Raw genomic sequence first — 20733 nt, 5'->3', positions numbered from 1 at the left:
TGAGACGATGCAAAGTGCGTCAGTCTGCACTGCAATTGTATACGTGGATGTATCAGTAAACCTCAATTATATGTAATTTTCCTGTAAATTTTTGATGGCAGGAACTTTGCTTCCATGAATTGTTTTCTGCTTGTCAGTGTAAATGAGCTACACACTTCTCTTGTATAAAGAGTAACTTTATTGGAGCTTTTTCGTCTCCACCTGGCGGAGAAAGCTGAGAGCTCACCCTGTTCTGAGAGCATTAACTTGTTGCTTGCAGAAAATCTCTTGTAATGCAGCGAACTGGTGGTCGGTATGAAGACGGGCTTGAGCTCTTACGAGCAGCCCATTGATGGGATATTAGAAAGTTTCAATATTCGGGCGAAGAGTATTCTCGGTTGAAAAGGATTTATTCTGCCATGCTGAGTGAAAATTGTGAAAACCGTGCACATAAAATACAGGCCCCTCAAAAAGGGTATCCTGAATGAAGTGCGTTTTTTTTTTTTCGACTGCTCAATAGGTGGCCTGCTCGAAGACTTCTACGGCGGGCGCCTCGGCGTTTTCGGCTCCGGGGTACGGACTCTTCAGGCGCACCAGGTGGAGCAGGTAGCCCTGCAGTGAATGCAGCAGCTGCTGTACGCCCAGCGCCACGCTGTAGTGCGCCAGGAGCCGCTTGGAGCAGTCCGCGTACGTGTCCAGCAGGAGGCCCGCCGCGCTGGCGTCGGCCGCCGCGAACTGCGCCTGGCTGCCGTGCGCCGCGCTGCTCAGGCGCACGTCACAGCGCAGCTCCTGCACAACAGGAGTTTCCGCCTTCAAACTGGACGAAGCAGAGAGCGCTGCACGCTTTCACTCTTCTCGTCTTGAGGACTGTAGTACCCGTACCCTTCGGCAGGGACTCCGCTTTCATCACACCTTTCCGGAAACATGTGTCAGAGAGGCTTTACACGTGCTTGGCAAGCGTGACTGGTTCCCCCTCTGCCCAAAGTAACCGGGCAGCCGGTTTCTGCTTCTCAACCGTATAACGGAGCCGCTACTGCACCCTTAAATACTGGAAGGTGTCAAAACGTGAGCACCAGGGCTCTCATTACTTTGCACGGATTCCGATCATAAGGACCGCCATTAGGGCTTCGCAACGCGGCTAAGAAACAGACCACCTGGTTATTTTGGCAATAAGTGCACATAATGTCTGCCTTCATTCTTCGCGAAATTTCGCATCAACGCGCTCAGCAGCACCTATCTTGACTAGTTTGAAGTTTGTGTGCTAGAAATCTTGAACGTCTGGATGGTGACACTCATATATCGCAACGAGCCTTTCTTAGATCTCGGTATTACATGCAGCCCATCTGGTTTCCCCCAAAAAAGGCTTAGTATAGTCTCTAGAAAGCACGCGCAGTTCTGTGTAGGGAATACGTAAGCGCTGCGACGTCACAGGAAGAAGTCTGATCCTGCTCAAGATGCCCTCGGCCACTTCCTTAAATGAGTCCTTTATTCCGGCCATAAGAATGTCTAAGAAATCATCAATGTACGCGAAATTCGTACTAACCCCGCGATGTGCGCCTACATCACAAGTCCAAATTTGCGAAACAGGAATAAACATAGCACTGTGCTAACGACGTTCTTCGAAATATGAACGGCGGAATTGCACAGTACTAGTGTAGCGAACAAGTTTTCAAGAAGTTACAAAAAGACTCACTTTGAATTCCACCCCGTGTTTGGAAAGCAATCTCCCGGTCTCTGGAATGAGTTCTCCAGCCACAGTGAACAGTTAGTCCTCAAACACAGAGTTGAAAATGTTGGATGCATGTCCACTGAAAAGTTTGAATTTTGTTCGGACAGGCCTTTGCTCAAGGGCGTATTTTGACGGCTAGTTGACGCATCGTTATGCACGACTACACACGGCTACCCAGGACATGGTTTAGAGTTTATGGGGTTTTAAGGTCTCAAAGCAACTCAGGCTATGAAGGACGGCGTAGTGAATGGTTCCGGATAATTTGGACCACCTGGGGTTTTTTAACGTGAACTGGCATCGCACAGTACGCGAGCCTCGAGAACTTCGCGTCCATCGAAATTCGACCGTTGCGACCGGGAACGCACCCGCGTCCTTCGGGTCAGCAGCAGCCCAGCGCTATAAACAATGAGCCACCGTGGCGGTTACCCAGCACTTTTCAAGGAGACATGAGACTATACAGTGTCTATGTAGTCCATTCACGTCCTCGCCATTTGTGCTGTGTCCAGCATACAACCTTTGCCAAAGTTTCTCCCTGGGGCCCTAGGACTCCTTTTGCAAGCATATTTTTGTAATGCATGGTAGGTAATGTTTTTGTAAAATGTTTAATTGTCCTGCAGACTTGTCTGTTTAATTTTTCAACCAGCAGCCAGATATACATTTCCATCATGTTACTCCAGGTGGCGCACCGTTCAGAATTGCTCCAAGACTGTAGGCGTCATTTCCGTGCAACCCGCGATGGCGTGGAAACTGAGCGTTTTATTCCGCTCCACGCAAAATGATGACTTAACCGCTTTTTTATGGCGAAAGCCTTATTTGCCCCACTATTGAGCAAACCCATCTCTCTCTCTCTGTGATAACACTAGAACATACCTACAAAAGATGGCTGCCTCATTCAGACGGTCGGCCCATCCGAATGCAACCTCATGCGGGAGTTGGAGGCGCTGTAGGGCGACGACTAGTTTCGCGACGTTAGCGCCGCCATGCCTCGCTAACTTCTGGTATCGGGTTACATAGCGCAGAGGTAGGACGTTGCCGGGAACGCGATTCCCTCTACGCCGCAGTCCGCGGCGACAGCGTCCACGAATTGAGCGGGCGTGCTTTCGACTTCTCACACGAAGCGCTCTAAATTGTCTTTTTTGCAGCCCATTTTCAGCACCCAAGAGGTAATGCGCAGCAGAGGAACAGCGATGCTCGCAAATGTGGCTTTGATGTTTGTGGCATGCGCGGAGCGTGATTTCTACCATGCAGATAGAGACCCGCAGTCATCACCTGGAGGCGCGGCTCCTTCCTTCTAGATTAGGCGCCTGCTAGGGCAGCAATTGGCGTGTGGAATTTCCACGCTTTAAGAAGTGGAGTCTACCTGATAGAGTAGACCACTGCACTCTCTCTAGCAGCAGTTTACTCCTCATAAATTGCGTAAAGAATGAAACGCCTCCATCGACAGAGGGTGACTCTGGCATTCCACTATCTCTAAAGCAAAACGGGTTGAAAAATGTTTATTCTCTTCACTACTTTAATGCAATGGAGCTTTATAGTCATCTAAGACCCGCAAGTTACCCGGACTGGGTCCGTCGCTGATTCCACTGAACATAAATAACTTGCTTTCCATTTCAGCGCCAGGAAAGAAGACAAGCGGAACGAAGGTCCCCAATACGCACCATTCTGCGAAATCATGCGCTTCCATTCGGTTCCATTGCACTTCTATCGGGGTCCGTTGGGTAGCGTGTCATAAAGTCTCGCACACGCTACCCAACGGAGCCCGGGTTCGAGTTAGCCTGTGCTTCACGACAACTGGTGGCAGCGGTGGGATGCTGCTACCCGAGTCGTAACAGCGCTCACCGCCCGTTTCTTCATCCATGGCGGATCTGACTAGCAAGCGCTTACGTGCAGGCTTATCTGTTCAGCTGCGCAGTGACATGCGAAGAACGAGGCTCGGCGCACCGGCGTCCGCATCGTTCACTGGGTGACTAACCTCTCGCGATCAAACATAAACTGGCACCTGCTAGGGTGGCAGGGTGGGCGCGCTACCTATGCAGTGTGCGGGACGCACTGAAAGCAGGTTTTATTGCGAAAGCAGTAGTACACCAGGTCGAACCTGCCCGTCGCGTATGCCGTGACGCCAGAGCCGGCGCTGCGCTCGGCAGGTGGTGTGACGTCAGCTCTCTCCGTTGCTATGACGACGCGTGACGTCAGCTTACTCCCCACCGCAGCTAGAAGAGAGCCGCTCGTCGCGTGCGCCGTGGCCTCCGAGCCGGCGCCGCGCCTAACAGGTGGTCTCTCCGTTGATATGACGACCTCCTCGCCTTGCGCTCGCTCCGTGGCGGCTTCACTGGGATATATAGCGGTGCGCTACGCGTTGGTTGATCAGTCTCGCCATGGAAGTTACCGACGAAGAGTCTATATCTGAATCTAGTTGCTCCACTGCTTCGGAACAGTTAAATTCTAAGCTTGCTCCCCGCCGTAGCTAGAAAGGAGCCGCTCGTCGCCTGTGCCGTGGCCTCCGAGCCGGCGCCGCGCCTAACAGGTCGTCTTTCCGTTGATATGACGACCTCCTCGCCTTGCGCTCGCTCCGTGGCGGCTTCACTGGGATATATAGCTGTGCGCTACGCGTTGGTTGATCAGTCTCGACATGGAAGTTACCGACGAAGAGTCTATATCTGAATCTAGTTGTTCCACTGCTTCGGAACAGTTAAATTCTAAGCTTGCTCTTAGCCGTTGCTAGAAAGGAGCCGCTCGTCGCGTGTGCCGTGGCCTCCGAGCCGGCGCCGCGCCTAACAGGTGGTCTTTCCGTTGATATGACGACCTCCTCGCCTTGCGCTCACTCCGTGGCGGCTTCACTGGGATATATAGCGGTGCGCTACGCGTTGGTTGATCAGTCTCGCCATGGAAGTTACCGACGAAGAGTCTATATCTGAATCTAGTTGCTCCACTGCTTCGGAACAATTAAATTCTAAGCTTTCTCCCCGCCGTAGCTAGAAAGGAGCCGATCGTCGCGTGTGCCGTGGCCTCCGAGCCGGCGCCGCGCCTAACAGGTCGTCTTTCCGTTGATATGACGACCTCCTCGCCTTGCGCTCGCTCCGTGGCGGCTTCACTGGGATATATAGCTGTGCGCTACGCGTTGGTTGATCAGTCTCGACATGGAAGTTACCGACGAAGAGTCTATATCTGAATCTAGTTGTTCCACTGCTTCGGAACAGTTAAATTCTAAGATTGCTCTTAGCCGTTGCTAGAAAGGAGCGGCTCGTCGCGTGTGCCGTGGCCTCCGAGCCGGCGCCGCGCCTAACAGGTGGTCTCTCCGTTGATATGACGACCTCCTCGCCTTGCGCTCGCTCCGTGGCGGCTTCACTGGGATATATAGCGGTGCGCTACGCGTTGGTTGATCAGTCTCGCCATGGAAGTAAAGCAGCTGAATGGGCTTGTTGGTTTTGCATCTCAGTGAAAAAACAGCGCACAAGCAAACACAGACAGAAAGAAGGGGACAAGCGCTGAACTAGCAACTGAGGTTTTATTGAGAAGCATGGCGAAATATATACAGCACAGCATACAGCATTCAAAAAGCATATAAACAGCACATAAACGGCGGATAAGAAGCCAGCATCCAAACTCATCGCTTAACGTCGTATATCCAAGAATTCCATCTCTTTTGTTGAAAGAAGGATAGACGGGGTGCTGACACATGAGTCCTCCGCTTTTGCTATCGCCCTAGCCTCGATAATTTCTCTTGTTACTGTGCACTTGTTTCGTGCCAGGATTTTGCAGCCGTGAAGGTCGGGTATGCAGGCAGGTTTATTATTGCAACGGTGACAGTGCTTAGCCAGAAAACCTGATGAAGCAATGGATCTTACATTGTTGTTATGCTCCAGTAATATTTCGTTAAGACACCGACCGGTCTGGCCGCTGTATCTGCTTCCACACGGTAACTTAATTTCATAAACAACACCCTGATCACATGCCCTTTCAGGGTCATAGTGTCGGAGCGTGGGACGTGGCAAAAGAGCATTGGAATTTTCTTGCAGGACCAGCTGAGAAAACTTACCTTTGATGACCCGTTCCTAATCAGAAATTCCAATGAAGTTGCTAAATATCTCAACTCTGTAGAAGGAAAATCAGTGACGGCCTTTTCTATTGACATCAAGGATTTGTTTTATTCACTCCCGCATGATAGATTAATGTCGTGTGTAGAAACGTGTATTGATAAGGCAGGAGCTGTTGCATTCCCGAATGAGTCGGGTATAGATGTAGGGGGCTTTTTGGAACTATTGCATCTTTATATGACATCTACATATGTAGACTGGGGAAAAAACACGTATCTACAAAAGCAAGGTGTGTGTAGAGGCTCATGCATAGCGCCCTTGTTGAGCGATTTATTTCTGGCTGAGTGTGACAATGTGTTGTTAACACGTCTGGACGGCTGCCAAGTTTTAAACGTGGCACGATATGTTGACGACTTTCTGATTATAATAGAAAGCACAGACCGACCTCTTGACGAAACATTCGGGAGCATTCTAAGAATATTCGAGGAGTGTTTAAATCCCCTAACATTGACCAATGAACTGCCTCTGGATGAAAGCATCCGTTTCTTGGACTTAAGCCTCCGGTTTACGAACAACCATGCCTGTTGGATTTATGATCCTAGGGGAAAAAAGCCGATACTTCTTCCGTACGATTCGGCACACTCGAAATTGGTGAAAAGGGGTATTGCTAAGCTTTGCTTTCGTAATGCATTAAACAGGTCGTGTTTTCACACAGTTGAGGAAAGCCTAATGAAACAAACTGCCCGTCTAGGTGCGGCTGGCTACCCCAGTGAATTGCTAGTGTCAGTGGCGGAAGGTGTTCTAAAAGAGAAAAAAGCGGAAGGGCAGACGGGATGCAATCAACAAAAGGGACAAAGAGATGATAAACAAAAAGTTGTGGTCATCCCTTATATGCATAAGGTCTCCCACAACCTTAAGAAAATAGCCAAGAAGGCCGATGTTAAGGTTGTGTTTTCTGCCCCAGAAAAACTAATAAAACTGTGTAAAGCGACAAATCCAATGAAAAAGCCTCGTCCTGGATGCAAAATCAACCACCAGAATCCTTTTGTTGCATGTAATCAGGGTGTTGTTTATGAAATTAAGTTACCGTGTGGAAGCAGATACATCGGCCAGACCGGTCGGTGTCTTAACGAAAGATTACTGGAGCATTCACCGACGAAGAGTCTATATCTGAATCTAGTTGCTCCACTGCTTCGGAACAGTTAAATTCTAAGCTTGCTCCCCGCCGTAGCTAGAAAGGAGCCGCTCGTCGCGTGTGCCGTGGCCTCCGAGCCGGCGCCGCGCCTAACAGGTGGTCTTTCCGTTGATATGACGACCTCCTCGCCTTGCGCTCGCTCCGTGGCGGCTTCACTGGGATATATGGCGGTGCGCTATGCGTTGGTTGATCAGTCTCGTCATGGAAGTTACCGACGAAGAGTCTATATCTGAATCTAGTTGCTCCACTGCTTCGGAACAATTAAATTCTATGCTTTCTCCCCGCCGTAGCTAGAAAGGAGCCGCTCGTCGCGTGTGCCGTGGCCTCCGAGCCGGTGCCGCGCCTAACAGGTAGTCTCTCCGTTGATATGACGACCTCCTCGCCTTGCGCTCGCTCCGTGGCGGCTTCACTGGGTTATATAGCGGTGCGCTACGCGTTGGTTGATCAGTCTCGTCATGGAAGTTACCGACGAAGAGTCTATATCTGAATCTAGTTGCTCCACTGCTTCGGAACAATTAAATTCTATGCTTTCTCCCCGCCGTAGCCAGAAAGGAGCCGCTCGTCGCGTGTGCCGTGGCCTCCGAGCCGGCGCCGCGCCAAACAGGTGGTCTTTCCGTTGATATTGTCACGTAGTGGTGACGGCAGTCGAAGCAGCGATGAAGACGGACGAAAGGGTCTTCTAAAAGAACTGTTTTATTGGGCTGACTTGCACCCAAAATGGACTGAATCCCTCGGCGGCGGCGAAGCGACAAGCGTGCTCGGCGGTCGTCGAACAGAATGCCCGCCGCTGTCGGCCGTGCTCAATTTAAAGCTGATAGCAAACATTCGAGATAAAGGGCGCAAAGTTCCTAGAACATTCCGGAACAACGTAGAATCAGCTTTGCCTGGCTCCGATCAATCGAGATAAATCTAGTCGCGTCTTGCGTCGCAAACAAAGCGATAAAGTGGTGTCGCGGCAGATTTGAAAAACGAACAAACACTGCAAATATTGGCGGCATTACTTCCCTCTCAAAGAAGCATCGACCCGATGCATTAAAACAAATAATGCGACTAGTAAGGGAAAAAAACGGATCTTGCGAAAATAGAGCATGGAAATGCAGCGGCCTTTAGCGCGCATAATACGGCTTCAGACGGACTACATGGACAACTTCTGGTCGTACGTGGCGTCGCTGGGATGCAGTCATTGCGTCAGGGATGACTTCATAATCCAGTCCACCCAGCCGACGAAGAACCTTGTACGGGCCGAAATAGCGGCGCAAAAGCTTTTCACTCAATCCACGGCGGCGAATGGGCGTCCACACCCAGACTTGGTCTCCTGGCTTGTATTCCGCGTTGCGTCTTCGTAGGTTGTAGCGTCTGGCGTCGGACCGCTGCTGATCTTTGATCCGTAATCGGGCAAGCCTTCGAGCTTCTTCTGCGCGTTGAAGGTAGGCGGTAACGTCGACGTTCTCTTCTTCTGTAACGTTGGGCAGCATGGCGTCTAGCGTGGTCGTGGCATCCCTGCCATGGACGAGCCTAAAAGGCGTCATCTGGGTGGTCTCCTGCACTGCGGTGTTGTAGGCGAAGACGACGTAAGGCAGGATGACATCCCAGGTTTTATGTTCGGCATCGACATACATAGCGAGCATATCGGCGATGGTTTTGTTCAGGCGCTCGGTCAGTCCGTTGGTCTGCGGATGGTATGCAGTTGTCCTCCGGTGGCTGGTTTGGCTGTAGCGCAGGATGGCTTGCGTGAGTTCCGCCGTAGATGCTGTTCCTCTATCCGTGATGAGCACATCGGGGGCGCCGTGTCGAAGAAGAATGCACTCCACGAAAAATTTGGCCACTTCTGCTGCTGTTCCGTTCGGTAGGGCTTTCGCCTTGGCGTAGCGGGTCAGGTAGTCGGTCGCTATGATGATCCACTTATTTCCAGATGTTGACGTTGGAAAAGGGCCAAGCAAGTCCATGCCAATCTGCTGAAAGGGTCTTGAGGGAGGTTCAATGGGGTTCAGAAATCCTGCTGGTCGTGTGGGAGGAGTCTTTCGTCGCTGACAATCTCTGCATGTTTTCACATAGTGTGCGACATCGGCAGACAGTCGGGGCCAGTAATACTTGTCTTGAATGCGGCGGAGGGTGCGAGGAAACCCGAGATGTCCAGCTGTCGGCTCGTCGTGTGAAGCCTGTAGAACTTCTTCGCGGAGACAAGTAGGTACAACAAGGAGGTAGGCTGTTTTGTTCGCTGTAAAGTTCTTCTTCACAAGGACCTCATTCTGCACACAGAAAGAAGACAGTCCTCGCTTGAATGAAGCGGGGGGTGAAGAAACCTTGCCTTCCAGGTACTCGATGAGGCCTTTTAGGTTGGGGTCCGAGCGTTGCTCCTGAGCAAAAGAGCTTGCGCTGATGGGTCCCAGGAAGGCGTCCTCATCGTCGTCCAGCGGCGGTGCATCTACAGGGGCTCGTGAGAGGAAATCGGCGTCAGTGTGCTTGCGTCCGGACTTGTAAACGACGGTGACGTCAAACTCCTGGAGACGCAGACTCCATCGAGCGAGTCGGCCAGAGGGATCCTTCAAATTGGCAAGCCAGCAGAGCGCGTGGTGGTCGCTGACCACCGTGAACGGCCGTCCGTAGAGGTAGGGGCGGAATTTCGACGTAGCCCAGATGATGGCAAGGCACTCCTTCTCAGTGGTCGAATAGTTAGCCTCGGCCTTAGAAAGGGAACGGCTAGCGTATGCGATGACCTTCTCCAGCCCGTCACTTTTTTGAACGAGAACGGCGCCTAGTCCCACGCTGCTTGCGTCGGTATGAACTTCAGTATCGGCGTTTTCATCAAAATGCGCAAGGATCGGTGGGGACTGTAAACGACGCTGAAGTTCCTTGAAGGCTTCTGCTTGCGGCGCTTCCCATTTAAACGGCACGTCTGCCTTCGTCAGTTGGGTCAGGGGCTCGGCGATGCGCGAAAAGTTTTTCACAAATCGTCGGTAATATGCGCATAGTCCGAGAAATCTGCGCACTGCTTTCTTATCGGCCGGCGGTTGAAACTGTTCAATAGCGGTTGTTTTCTGCGGGTCTGGGCGTACTCCTTCCTTGCTAACGATGTGGCCTAGAAACAGCAGCTCTTCGTAGGCAAAGTGGCATTTCTCTGCTTTCAAGGTTAGGCCAGACGACTTGATTGCGTCTAGTACTGTTCGAAGTCTTTTGAGGTGCTCTTCAAAGTTTGAGGCGAAGACAACGACGTCATCAAAATATACCAGACAAATCTGCCACTTCAGGCCTGCCAGCACTGTATCCATTACTCGCTGAAACGTCACTGGTGCGGAACAGAGACCAAATGGCATCACCTTGAACTCAAACAGCCCATCCGGAGTTATGAATGCTGTCTTCTCGCGATCTCTTTCGTCGACCTCAATTTGCCAGTAGCCGCTCTTGAGGTACATCGATGAGAAATATTTGGCGTTGCAGAGGCGGTCCAGTGTGTCGTCGATGCGGGGGAGGGGGTAGACGTCCTTCTGTGTTATGCTGTTCAAGCGGCGGTAATCCACGCAGAATCGAAGTGCGCCGTTTTTCTTTCTCACTAGAACAACCGGTGCCGCCCATGGGCTGTTTGAAGGCTGGATGACGTCGTCGCGAAGCATTTCTTCGACTTGGTCCCGGATGGCTTGTCGTTCTCGCGGAGACACACGGTAGGGGCTTTGACGGAGAGGTCGGACGTGTTGATCCGTTATAATGCGATGCTTGGCAATTGGCGTCTGTCGCACCTTCGGCGATGTCGAAAAGCACTCACTGTAGTTTGAAGCAGATTGCGGATCTGGTCTTGTCTGTTCCGGTGCAGGGCTGGGTTGATGTCGAAAGTGGGCGAGTTCTCTTGGTCAGGCGGTTCTTCTGCGGAGGGGTCGGAGAGGGCGAAGGAACCTCGTACGTCAGATATTTCGTCGTAGAAAGCAATCGTCGTTCCTCTGTTAATATGCCGGTATTCTTCGCTGAAGTTAGTCAGCAGTACTTCGGCCTGGCCATTGCGGAAATGTGCGATGCCTCTTGCGATGCTGATTCCTCGGTCTAGTAGCAACTGCATGTTCCCCTCGATGATGGCTTCAGTGTTTATGGCTTTCGTGGCGCCTACGGTCACGATAACGCTTGAACGGGGTGGGACGCTCACTTCTTCCTCCAGGACACTTAGGGCAACGTGATTTTCCCGAGTTTTCATCGAAGCGATGGCTTCGTCCGTCGAAAGCGTGATCAGCTTGGATCGCAGGTCGATGATCGCCTGATGCTCATTAAGGAAATCCATACCCAAGATCACTTCGCGGGAGCATTGCGGTAGCACAACAAAGGTCGCAGGATAGGTATGTCCTTTGATAGTCACTCGCGCTGTGCATCGTCCTGATGGCGTAATGAGGTGGCCCCCAGCGGTTCGAATTTGTGGGCCGTCCCAAGCCGTTGTGACTTTTCTGAGCTGCGCAGCGAATGTTCCATTCATCACCGAGTAATCGGCTCCTGTGTCGACTATAGCGGTAACTTTCCGGTCGTCGATAGTCACTTCTAGGTCGGAGGTCCTGGCTCTTGCATTGCATGTCGCTCTCGGCGTCGGGTCACGGCTTCGTCGCGTATGTGAGTCACGGGTTGGGCGTGTGGTCGAAGCTCCTCTGGGTGGCGGCGTCGATTTCAAGGTAGCTTGCGTCGTGGTCGAGGTTCTCATTGTGTGCGGCGTCGGTGCAGCGAGTGTCGGTTCTTCATGCGGCGTCGCGGGTGCAGCGTCTTCATGGGGCGTGGTCGGTGGAGGATCTTCGGCGTTTAGCTCGTGAGCAACCTCACCTTCAGAGGTTGCTGCCTTTAGTTTCCCCTACGGGGGCTTGGCGACCTTCCTCGTACCGCGGCTGCGTAGCTGCGGCGTGGCGACGCAAAGCGCGAGGTTGACGGCGATGGTGAGCGCGAAAAGCGGTTCGGCGTGTACTCTTCTCGACGCAGGTACTCGTCGATTTCGTGCGGACGTTGTTTGATGCGTGGTCGTGGGGCGTTAACGGCAAATCCTCGAAGACCGATACGTCGGTACGGGCAGTGACGAAGAATATGGCCGGCCTCATCGCAATGGAAGCACAACGGCCGGTTGTCGGAAGTCCTCCAGGCGTCGCATTTCCTGGGGCTTGAGCGTCGGTCATAGGCTGGGCGGGCGGGGGCTGGGAGGCGGCGTTGTGGAACGATTGGCTCATCTCTGGGAGGACGTGGGGGTTGTCGCTGGGGCTGAGCAGTACTTACTGCAGCGGCGTAGGTCATGGCCTGGGGTTCTGTGGCCGTCGGGGTGCCAAGTGCCTGTTGCACTTCTCCCCGTACCACATCCATCAGAGTCGCTTCTTGTGGCTGTGGGGAAGATGGCAGTAATCGGCGTAGCTCCTCTCGGGCGATTTCGCGGATAAGTTCCCGCAAGCTGTCGCTGGTGGTGGCCGGCGTGTCCGAACGGATTGCACAGGCAGAGGAAGGGCGATTGTACTGCCGAGCTCGAACGTCGAGGGTCTTCTCAATCGTGCAGGCTTCTTGCATAAACTCCTCGACTGTTTTTGGCGGCTGGCGGACGAGGCTTGCAAAGAGTTGTTCTTTTACGCCACGCATTAAAAACTGAACTTTCTTTTCCTCGGTCATCCCGGGATCGGCGCGGCGAAATAGGCGCTTCATCTCCTCGACGTAACTGCGGACGGGCTCATTCGGAAGCTGGATCCTGGACTGGAGGAGTTGTTCGGCTCTTTCTTTCCTCACGACACTGGTGAATACCTTCAATAGTTCTCTCTTGAATAGCTCCCATGTCGTAAGGGACGACTCGTAGTTTTCGTACCACGTGCGTGCGGAGCCATCCAATGAGAAAAAAACGTGTCCAATCTTAGCCGCATCATCCCACTTGTTGAATGACGCCACGCGCTCAAATTGGTCCAACCATTCTTCAGGGTCTTCGACTAGCGATCCACTGAAAGATGGCGGCACCCGCGGCTCCTGCAGTATGATCGGTGTCGACATCTTCGGCGAGGTTGCGGTGCTCGTAGCAGCGTCTTTTCGCTGTCTGGTGCGGTCCGGCAGTTTCCCAAACTCAGGCTCCTCTCCCTGGAGACGTCGGCTGGCTCGCTGAGCTGCTGGTTCGTCCTCGGGTGTGAAGCTCTTAGGGCTGGGTTCACGACTTGAAGGGGGCGTCCGGAACACGGAAGTTACCCCGCACCTCCACCAGATGTCACGTAGTGGTGACGGCAGTCGAAGCAGCGATGAAGACGGACGAAAGGGTCTTCTAAAAGAACTGTTTATTGGGCTGACTTGCACCCAAAATGGACTGAATCACTCGGCGGCGGCGAAGCGACAAGCGTGCTCGGCGGTCGTCGAACAGAATACCCGCCGCTGTCGGCCGTGCTCAATTTAAAGCTGATAGCGAACATTCGAGATAAAGGGCGCAAAGTTCCTACAACATTCCGGAACAACGTAGAATCAGCTTTGCCTGGCTGCGATCAATCGAGATAAATCTAGTCGCGTCTTGCGTCGCAAACAAAGCGATAAGGTGGTGTCGCGGCAGATTTGAAAAACGAACAAACACTGCAAATATTGGCGGCAATATGACGACCTCCTCGCCTTGCGCACGCTCCGTGGCGGTTTCACTGGGATATATAGCGGTGCGCTACGCGTTGGTTGATCAGTCTCGCCATGGAAGTTACCGACGAAGAGTCTATATCTGAATCTAGTTGTTCCACTGCTTCGGAACAGTTAAATTCTAAGCTTGCTCCTCGCCGTTGCTAGAAAGGAGCCGATCGTCGCGTGTGCCGTGGCCTCCGAGCCGGCGCCACGCCTAACAGGTGGTCTTTCCGTTGATATGACGACCTCCTCGCCTTGCGCTCGCTCCGTGGCGGCTTCACTGGGATATATAGCGGTGCGCTACGCGTTGGTTGATCAGTCTCGCCATGGAAGTTACCGACGAAGAGTCTACATCTGTATCTAGTTGCTCCACTGCTTCGGAACAGTTAAATTCTAAGCTTGCTCCCCGCCGTAGCTAGAAAGGAGCCGATCGTCGCGTGTGCCGTGGCCTCCGAGCCGGCGCCGCGCCTAACAGGTGGTCTTTCCGTTGATATGACGACCTCTTCGCCTTGCGCTCGCTCCGTGGCGGCTTCACTGGGATATATAGCGGTGCGCTACGCGTTCGTTGATCAGTCTCGCCATAGAAGTTACCGACGAAGAGTCTATATCTGAATCTAGTTGTTCCACTGCTTCGGAACAGTTAAATTCTAAGCTTGCTCCCCGCCGTAGCTAGAACGGAGCCGATCGTCGCGTGTGCCGTGGCCTCCGAGCCGGCGCCGCGCCTAACAGGTGGTCTTTCCGTTGATATGACGACCTCCTCGCCTTGCGCTCGCTCCGTGGCGGCTTCACTGGGATATATAGCGGTGCGCTACGCGTTGGTTGATCAGTCTCGCCATGGAAGTTACCGACGAAGAGTCTATATCTGAATCTAGTTGCTCCACTGCTTCAAAACAATTAAATTCTAAGCTTTCTCCCCGCCGTAGCTAGAAAGGAGCCGCTCGTCGCGTGTGCCGTGGCCTCCGAGCCGGCGCCGCGCCTAACAGGTGGTCTCTCCATTGATATGACGATCTCCTCGCCTTGCGCTCGCTCCGTGGCGGCTTCACTGGGATATATAGCGGTGCGCTACGCGTTGGTTGATCAGTCTCGCCATGGAAGTTACCGACGAAGAGTCTATATCTGAATCTAGTTGCTCCACTGCTTCGGAACAGTTAAATTCTAAGCTTGCTCCCCGCCGTAGCTAGAAAGGAGCCGCTCGTCGCGTGTGCCGTGGCCTCCGAGCCGGCGCCGCGCCTAACAGGTGGTCTCTCCGTTGATATGACGACCTCCTCGCCTTGCGCTCGCTCCGTGGCGGCTTCACTGGGATATATAGCGGTGCGCTACGCGTTGGTTGATCAGTCTCGACATGGAAGTTACCGACGAAGAGTCTATATCTGAATCTAGTTGCTCCACTGCTTCGGAACAATTAAATTCTATGCTTTCTCCCCGCCGTAGCTAGAAAGGAGCCGCTCGTCGCGTGTGCCGTGGCCTCCGAGCCGGTGCCGCGCCTAACAGGTGGTCTTTCCGTTGATATTGTCACGTAGTGGTGACGGCAGTCGAAGCAGCGATGAAGACGGACGAAAGGGTCTTCTAAAAGAACTGTTTTATTGGGCTGACTTGCACCCAAAATGGACTGAATCCCTCGGCGGCGGCGAAGCGACAAGCGTGCTCGGCGGTCGTCGAACAGAATGCCCGCCGCTGTCGGCCGTGCTCAATTTAAAGCTGATAGCAAACATTCGAGATAAAGGGCGCAAAGTTCCTAGAACATTCCGGAACAACGTAGAATCAGCTTTGCCTGGCTTCGATCAATCGAGATAAATCTAGTCGCGTCTTGCGTCGCAAACAAAGCGATAAAGTGGTGTCGCGGCAGATTTGAAAAACGAACAAACACTGCAAATATTGGCGGCATTACTTCCCTCTCAAAGAAGCATCGACCCGATGCATTAAAACAAATAATGCGACTAGTAAGGGAAAAAAACGGATCTTGCGAAAATAGAGCATGGAAATGCAGCGGCCTTTAGCGCGCATAATACGGCTTCAGACGGACTACATGGACAACTTCTGGTCGTACGTGGCGTCGCTGGGATGCAGTCATTGCGTCAGGGATGACTTCATAATCCAGTCCACCCAGCCGACGAAGAACCTTGTACGGGCCGAAATAGCGGCGCAAAAGCTTTTCACTCAATCCACGGCGGCGAATGGGCGTCCACACCCAGACTTGGTCTCCTGGCTTGTATTCCGCGTTGCGTCTTCGTAGGTTGTAGCGTCTGGCGTCGGACCGCTGCTGATCTTTGATCCGTAATCAGGCAAGCCTTCGAGCTTCTTCTGCGCGTTGAAGGTAGGCGGCAACGTCGACGTTCTCTTCTTCTGTAACGTTGGGCAGCATGGCGTCTAGCGTGGTCGTGGCATCCCTGCCATGGACGAGCCTAAAAGGCGTCATCTGGGTGGTCTCCTGCACTGCGGTGTTGTAGGCGAAGACGACGTAAGGCAGGATGACATCCCAGGTTTTATGCTCGGCATCGACATACATAGCGAGCATATCGGCGATGGTTTTGTTCAGGCGCTCGGTCAGTCCGTTGGTCTGCGGATGGTATGCAGTTGTCCTCCGGTGGCTGGTTTGGCTGTAGCGCAGGATGGCTTGCGTGAGTTCCGCCGTAGGTGCTGTTCCTCTATCCGTGATGAGCACATCGGGGGCGCCGTGTCGAAGAAGAATGCACTCTACGAAAAATTTGGCCACTTCTGCTGCTGTTCCGTTCGGTAGGGCTTTCGCCTCGGCGTAGCGGGTCAGGTAGTCGGTCGCTATGATGATCCACTTATTTCCAGATGTTGACGTTGGAAAAGGGCCAAGCAAGTCCATGCCAATCTGCTGAAAGGGTCTTGAGGGAGGTTCAATGGGGTTCAGAAATCCTGCTGGTCGTGTGGGAGGAGTCTTTCGTCGCTGACAATCTCTGCATGTTTTCACATAGTGTGCGACATCGGCAGACAGTCGGGGCCAGTAATACTTGTCTTGAATGCGGCGGAGGGTGCAAGGAAACCCGAGATGTCCAGCTGTCGGCTCGTCGTGTGAAGCCTGTAGAACTTCTTCGCGGAGACAAGTAGGTACAACAAGGAGGTAGGCTGTTTTGTTCGCTGTAAAGTTCTTCTTCACAAGGACCTCATTCTGCACACAGAAAGAAGACAGTCCTCGCTTGAATGAAGCGGGGGGTGAAGAAACCTTGCCTTCCAGGTACTCGATGAGGCCTTTTAGGTTGGGGTCCGAGCGTTGCTCCTGAGCAAAAGAGCTTGCGCTGATGGGTCCCAGGAAGGCGTCCTCATCGTCGTCCAGCGGCGGTGCATCTACAGGGGCTCGTGAGAGGAAATCGGCGTCAGTGTGCTTGCGTCCGGACTTGTAAACGACGGTGACGTCAAACTCCTGGAGACGCAGACTCCATCGAGCGAGTCGGCCAGAGGGATCCTTCAAATTGGCAAGCCAGCAGAGCGCGTGGTGGTCGCTGACCACCGTGAACGGCCGTCCGTAGAGGTAGGGGCGGAATTTCGACGTAGCCCAGATGATGGCAAGGCACTCCTTCTCAGTGGTCGAATAGTTAGCCTCGGCCTTAGAAAGGGAACGGCTAGCGTATGCGATGACCTTCTCCAGCCCGTCACTTTTTTGAACGAGAACGGCGCCTAGTCCCACGCTGCTTGCGTCGGTATGAACTTCAGTATCGGCGTTTTCATCAAAATGCGCAAGGATCGGTGGGGACTGTAAACGACGCTGAAGTTCCTTGAAGGCTTCTGCTTGCGGCGCTTCCCATTTAAACGGCACGTCTGCCTTCGTCAGTTGGGTCAGGGGCTCGGCGATGCGCGAAAAGTTTTTCACAAATCGTCGGTAATATGCGCATAGTCCGAGAAATCTGCGCACTGCTTTCTTATCGGCCGGCGGTTGAAACTGTTCAATAGCGGTTGTTTTCTGCGGGTCTGGGCGTACTCCTTCCTTGCTAACGATGTGGCCTAGAAACAGCAGCTCTTCGTAGGCAAAGTGGCATTTCTCTGCTTTCAAGGTTAGGCCAGACGACTTGATTGCGTCTAGTACTGTTCGAAGTCTTTTGAGGTGCTCTTCAAAGTTCGAGGCGAAGACAACGACGTCATCAAAATATACCAGACAAATCTGCCACTTCAGGCCTGCCAGCACTGTATCCATTACTCGCTGAAACGTCGCTGGTGCGGAACAGAGACCAAATGGCATCACCTTGAACTCAAACAGCCCATCCGGAGTTATGAATGCTGTCTTCTCGCGATCTCTTTCGTCGACCTCAATTTGCCAGTAGCCGCTCTTGAGGTACATCGATGAGAAATATTTGGCGTTGCAGAGGCGGTCCAGTGTGTCGTCGATGTGGGGGAGGGGGTAGACGTCCTTCTTTGTTATGCTGTTCAAGCGGTGGTAATCCACGCAGAATCGAAGTGCGCCGTTTTTCTTTCTCACTAGAACAACCGGTGCCGCCCATGGGCTGTTTGAAGGCTGGATGACGTCGTCGCGAAGCATTTCTTCGACTTGGTCCCGGATGGCTTGTCGTTCTCGCGGAGACACACGGTAGGGGCTTTGACGGAGAGGTCGGACGTGTTGATCCGTTATAATGCGATGCTTGGCAATTGGCGTCTGTCGCACCTTCGGCGATGTCGAAAAGCACTCACTGTAGTTTGAAGCAGATTGCGGATCTGGTCTTGTCTGTTCCGGTGCAGGGCTGGGTTGATGTCGAAAGTGGGCGAGTTCTCTTGGTCAGGCGGTTCTTCTGCGGAGGGGTCGGAGAGGGCGAAGGAACCTCGTACGTCAGATATTTCGTCGTAGAAAGCAATCGTCGTTCCTCTGTTAATATGCCGGTATTCTTCGCTGAAGTTAGTCAGCAGTACTTCGGCCTGGCCATTGCGGAAATGTGCGATGCCTCTTGCGATGCTGATTCCTCGGTCTAGTAGCAACTGCATGTTCCCCTCGATGATGGCTTCAGTGTTTATGGCTTTCGTGGCGCCTACGGTCACGATAACGCTTGAACGGGGTGGGACGCTCACTTCTTCCTCCAGGACACTTAGGGCAACATGATTTTCCCGAGTTTTCATCGAAGCGATGGCTTCGTCCGTCGAAAGCGTGATCAGCTTGGATCGCAGGTCGATGATCGCCTGATGCTCATTAAGGAAATCCATACCCAAGATCACTTCGCGGGAGCATTGCGGTAGCACAACAAAGGTCGCAGGATAGGTATGTCCTTTGATAGTCACTCGCGCTGTGCATCGTCCTGATGGCGTAATGAGGTGGCCCCCAGCGGTTCGAATTTGTGGGCCGTCCCAAGCCGTTGTGACTTTTCTGAGCTGCGCAGCGAATGTTCCATTCATCACCGAGTAATCGGCTCCTGTGTCGACTATAGCGGTAACTTTCCGGTCGTCGATAGTCACTTCTAGGTCGGAGGTCCTGGCTCTTGCATTGCATGTCGCTCTCGGCGTCGGGTCACGGCTTCGTCGCGTATGCGAGTCACGGGTTGGGCGTGTGGTCGAAGCTCCTCTGGGTGGCGGCGTCGATTTCAAGGTAGCTTGCGTCGTGGTCGAGGTTCTCATTGTGTGCGGCGTCGGTGCAGCGAGTGTCGGTTCTTCATGCGGCGTCGCGGGTGCAGCGTCTTCATGGGGCGTGGTCGGTGGAGGATCTTCGGCGTTTAGCTCGTGAGCAACCTCACCTTCAGAGGTTGCTGCCTTTAGTTTCCCCTACGGGGGCTTGGCGACCTTCCTCGTACCGCGGCTGCGTAGCTGCGGCGTGGCGACGCAAAGCGCGAGGTTGACGGCGATGGTGAGCGCGAAAAGCGGTTCGGCGTGTACTCTTCTCGACGCAGGTACTCGTCGATTTCGTGCGGACGTTGTTTGATGCGTGGTCGTGGGGCGTTAACGGCAAATCCTCGAAGACCGATACGTCGGTACGGGCAGTGACGAAAAATATGGCCGGCCTCATCGCAATGGAAGCACAACGGCCGGTTGTCGGAAGTCCTCCAGGCGTCGCATTTCCTGGGGCTTGAGCGTCGGTCATAGGCTGGGCGGGCGGGGGCTGGGAGGCGGCGTTGTGGAACGATTGGCTCATCTCGGGGAGGACGTGGGGGTTGTCGCTGGGGCTGAGCAGTACTTACTGCAGCGGCGTAGGTCATGGCCTGGGGTTCTGTGGCCGTCGGGGTGCCAAGTGCCTGTTGCACTTCTCCCCGTACCACATCCATCAGAGTCGCTTCTTGTGGCTGTGGGGAAGATGGCAGTAATCGGCGTAGCTCCTCTCGGACGATTTCGCGGATAAGTTCCCGCAAGCTGTCGCTGGTGGTGGCCGGCGTGTCCGAACGGATTGCACAGGCAGAGGAAGGGCGATTGTACTGCCGAGCTCGAACGTCGAGGGTCTTCTCAATCGTGCAGGCTTCTTGCATAAACTCCTCGACTGTTTTTGGCGGCTGGCGGACGAGGCTTGCAAAGAGTTGTTCTTTTACGCCACGCATTAAAAACTGAACTTTCTTTTCCTCGGTCATCCCGGGATCGGCGCGGCGAAATAGGCGCTTCATCTCCTCGACGTAACTGCGGACGGGCTCATTCGGAAGCTGGATCCTGGACTGGAGGAGTTGTTCGGCTCTTTCTTTCCTCACGACACTGGTGAATACCTTCAATAGTTCTCTCTTGAATAGCTCCCATGTCGTAAGGGACGACTCGTAGTTTTCGTACCACGTGCGTGCGGAGCCATCCAATGAGAAAAAAACGTGTCCAATCTTAGCCGCATCATCCCACTTGTTGAATGACGCCACGCGCTCAAATTGGTCCAACCATTCTTCAGGGTCTTCGACTAGCGATCCACTGAAAGATGGCGGCACCCGCGGCTGCTGCAGTATGATCGGTGTCGACATCTTCGGCGAGGTTGCGGTGCTCGTAGCAGCGTCTTTTCGCTGTCTGGTGCGGTCCGGCAGTTTCCCAAACTCAGGCTCCTCTCCCTGGAGACGTCGGCTGGATCGCTGAGCTGCTGGTTCGTCCTCGGGTGTGAAGCTCTTAGGGCTGGGTTCACGACTTGAAGGGGGCGTCCGGAACATGGAAGTTACCCCGCACCTCCACCAGATGTCACGTAGTGGTGACGGCAGTCGAAGCAGCGATGAAGACGGACGAAAGGGTCTTCTAAAAGAACTGTTTATTGGGCTGACTTGCACCCAAAATGGACTGAATCACTCGGCGGCGGCGAAGCGACAAGCGTGCTCGGCGGTCGTCGA

The 20733-nt window shown here is 53.4% G+C and overlaps 1 protein-coding gene across 1 annotated transcript in view; it reads right to left on the bottom strand.

Annotated features, from left to right (window-relative positions):
- Window positions 1–375: 375 nt before the first annotated feature.
- The window catches only part of LOC144130154 (uncharacterized), a 109045-nt gene continuing 88687 nt past the window's right edge, over window positions 376–20733 (bottom strand). Inside the window, exon 5 of the mRNA XM_077664164.1 lies at window positions 376–768. Within this exon, the coding sequence (XP_077520290.1) occupies window positions 493–768 (276 nt within the window). The 3' untranslated portion in view covers window positions 376–492. The remainder of the gene's footprint in view (window positions 769–20733) is intronic.

The sequence above is a fragment of the Amblyomma americanum genome, chromosome 1 (assembly GCF_052857255.1).
Source record: "Amblyomma americanum isolate KBUSLIRL-KWMA chromosome 1, ASM5285725v1, whole genome shotgun sequence".
In the NCBI taxonomy this organism is placed as follows: domain Eukaryota; kingdom Metazoa; phylum Arthropoda; class Arachnida; order Ixodida; family Ixodidae; genus Amblyomma; species Amblyomma americanum.
This window is presented reverse-complemented; position numbering and strand designations above follow the sequence as displayed.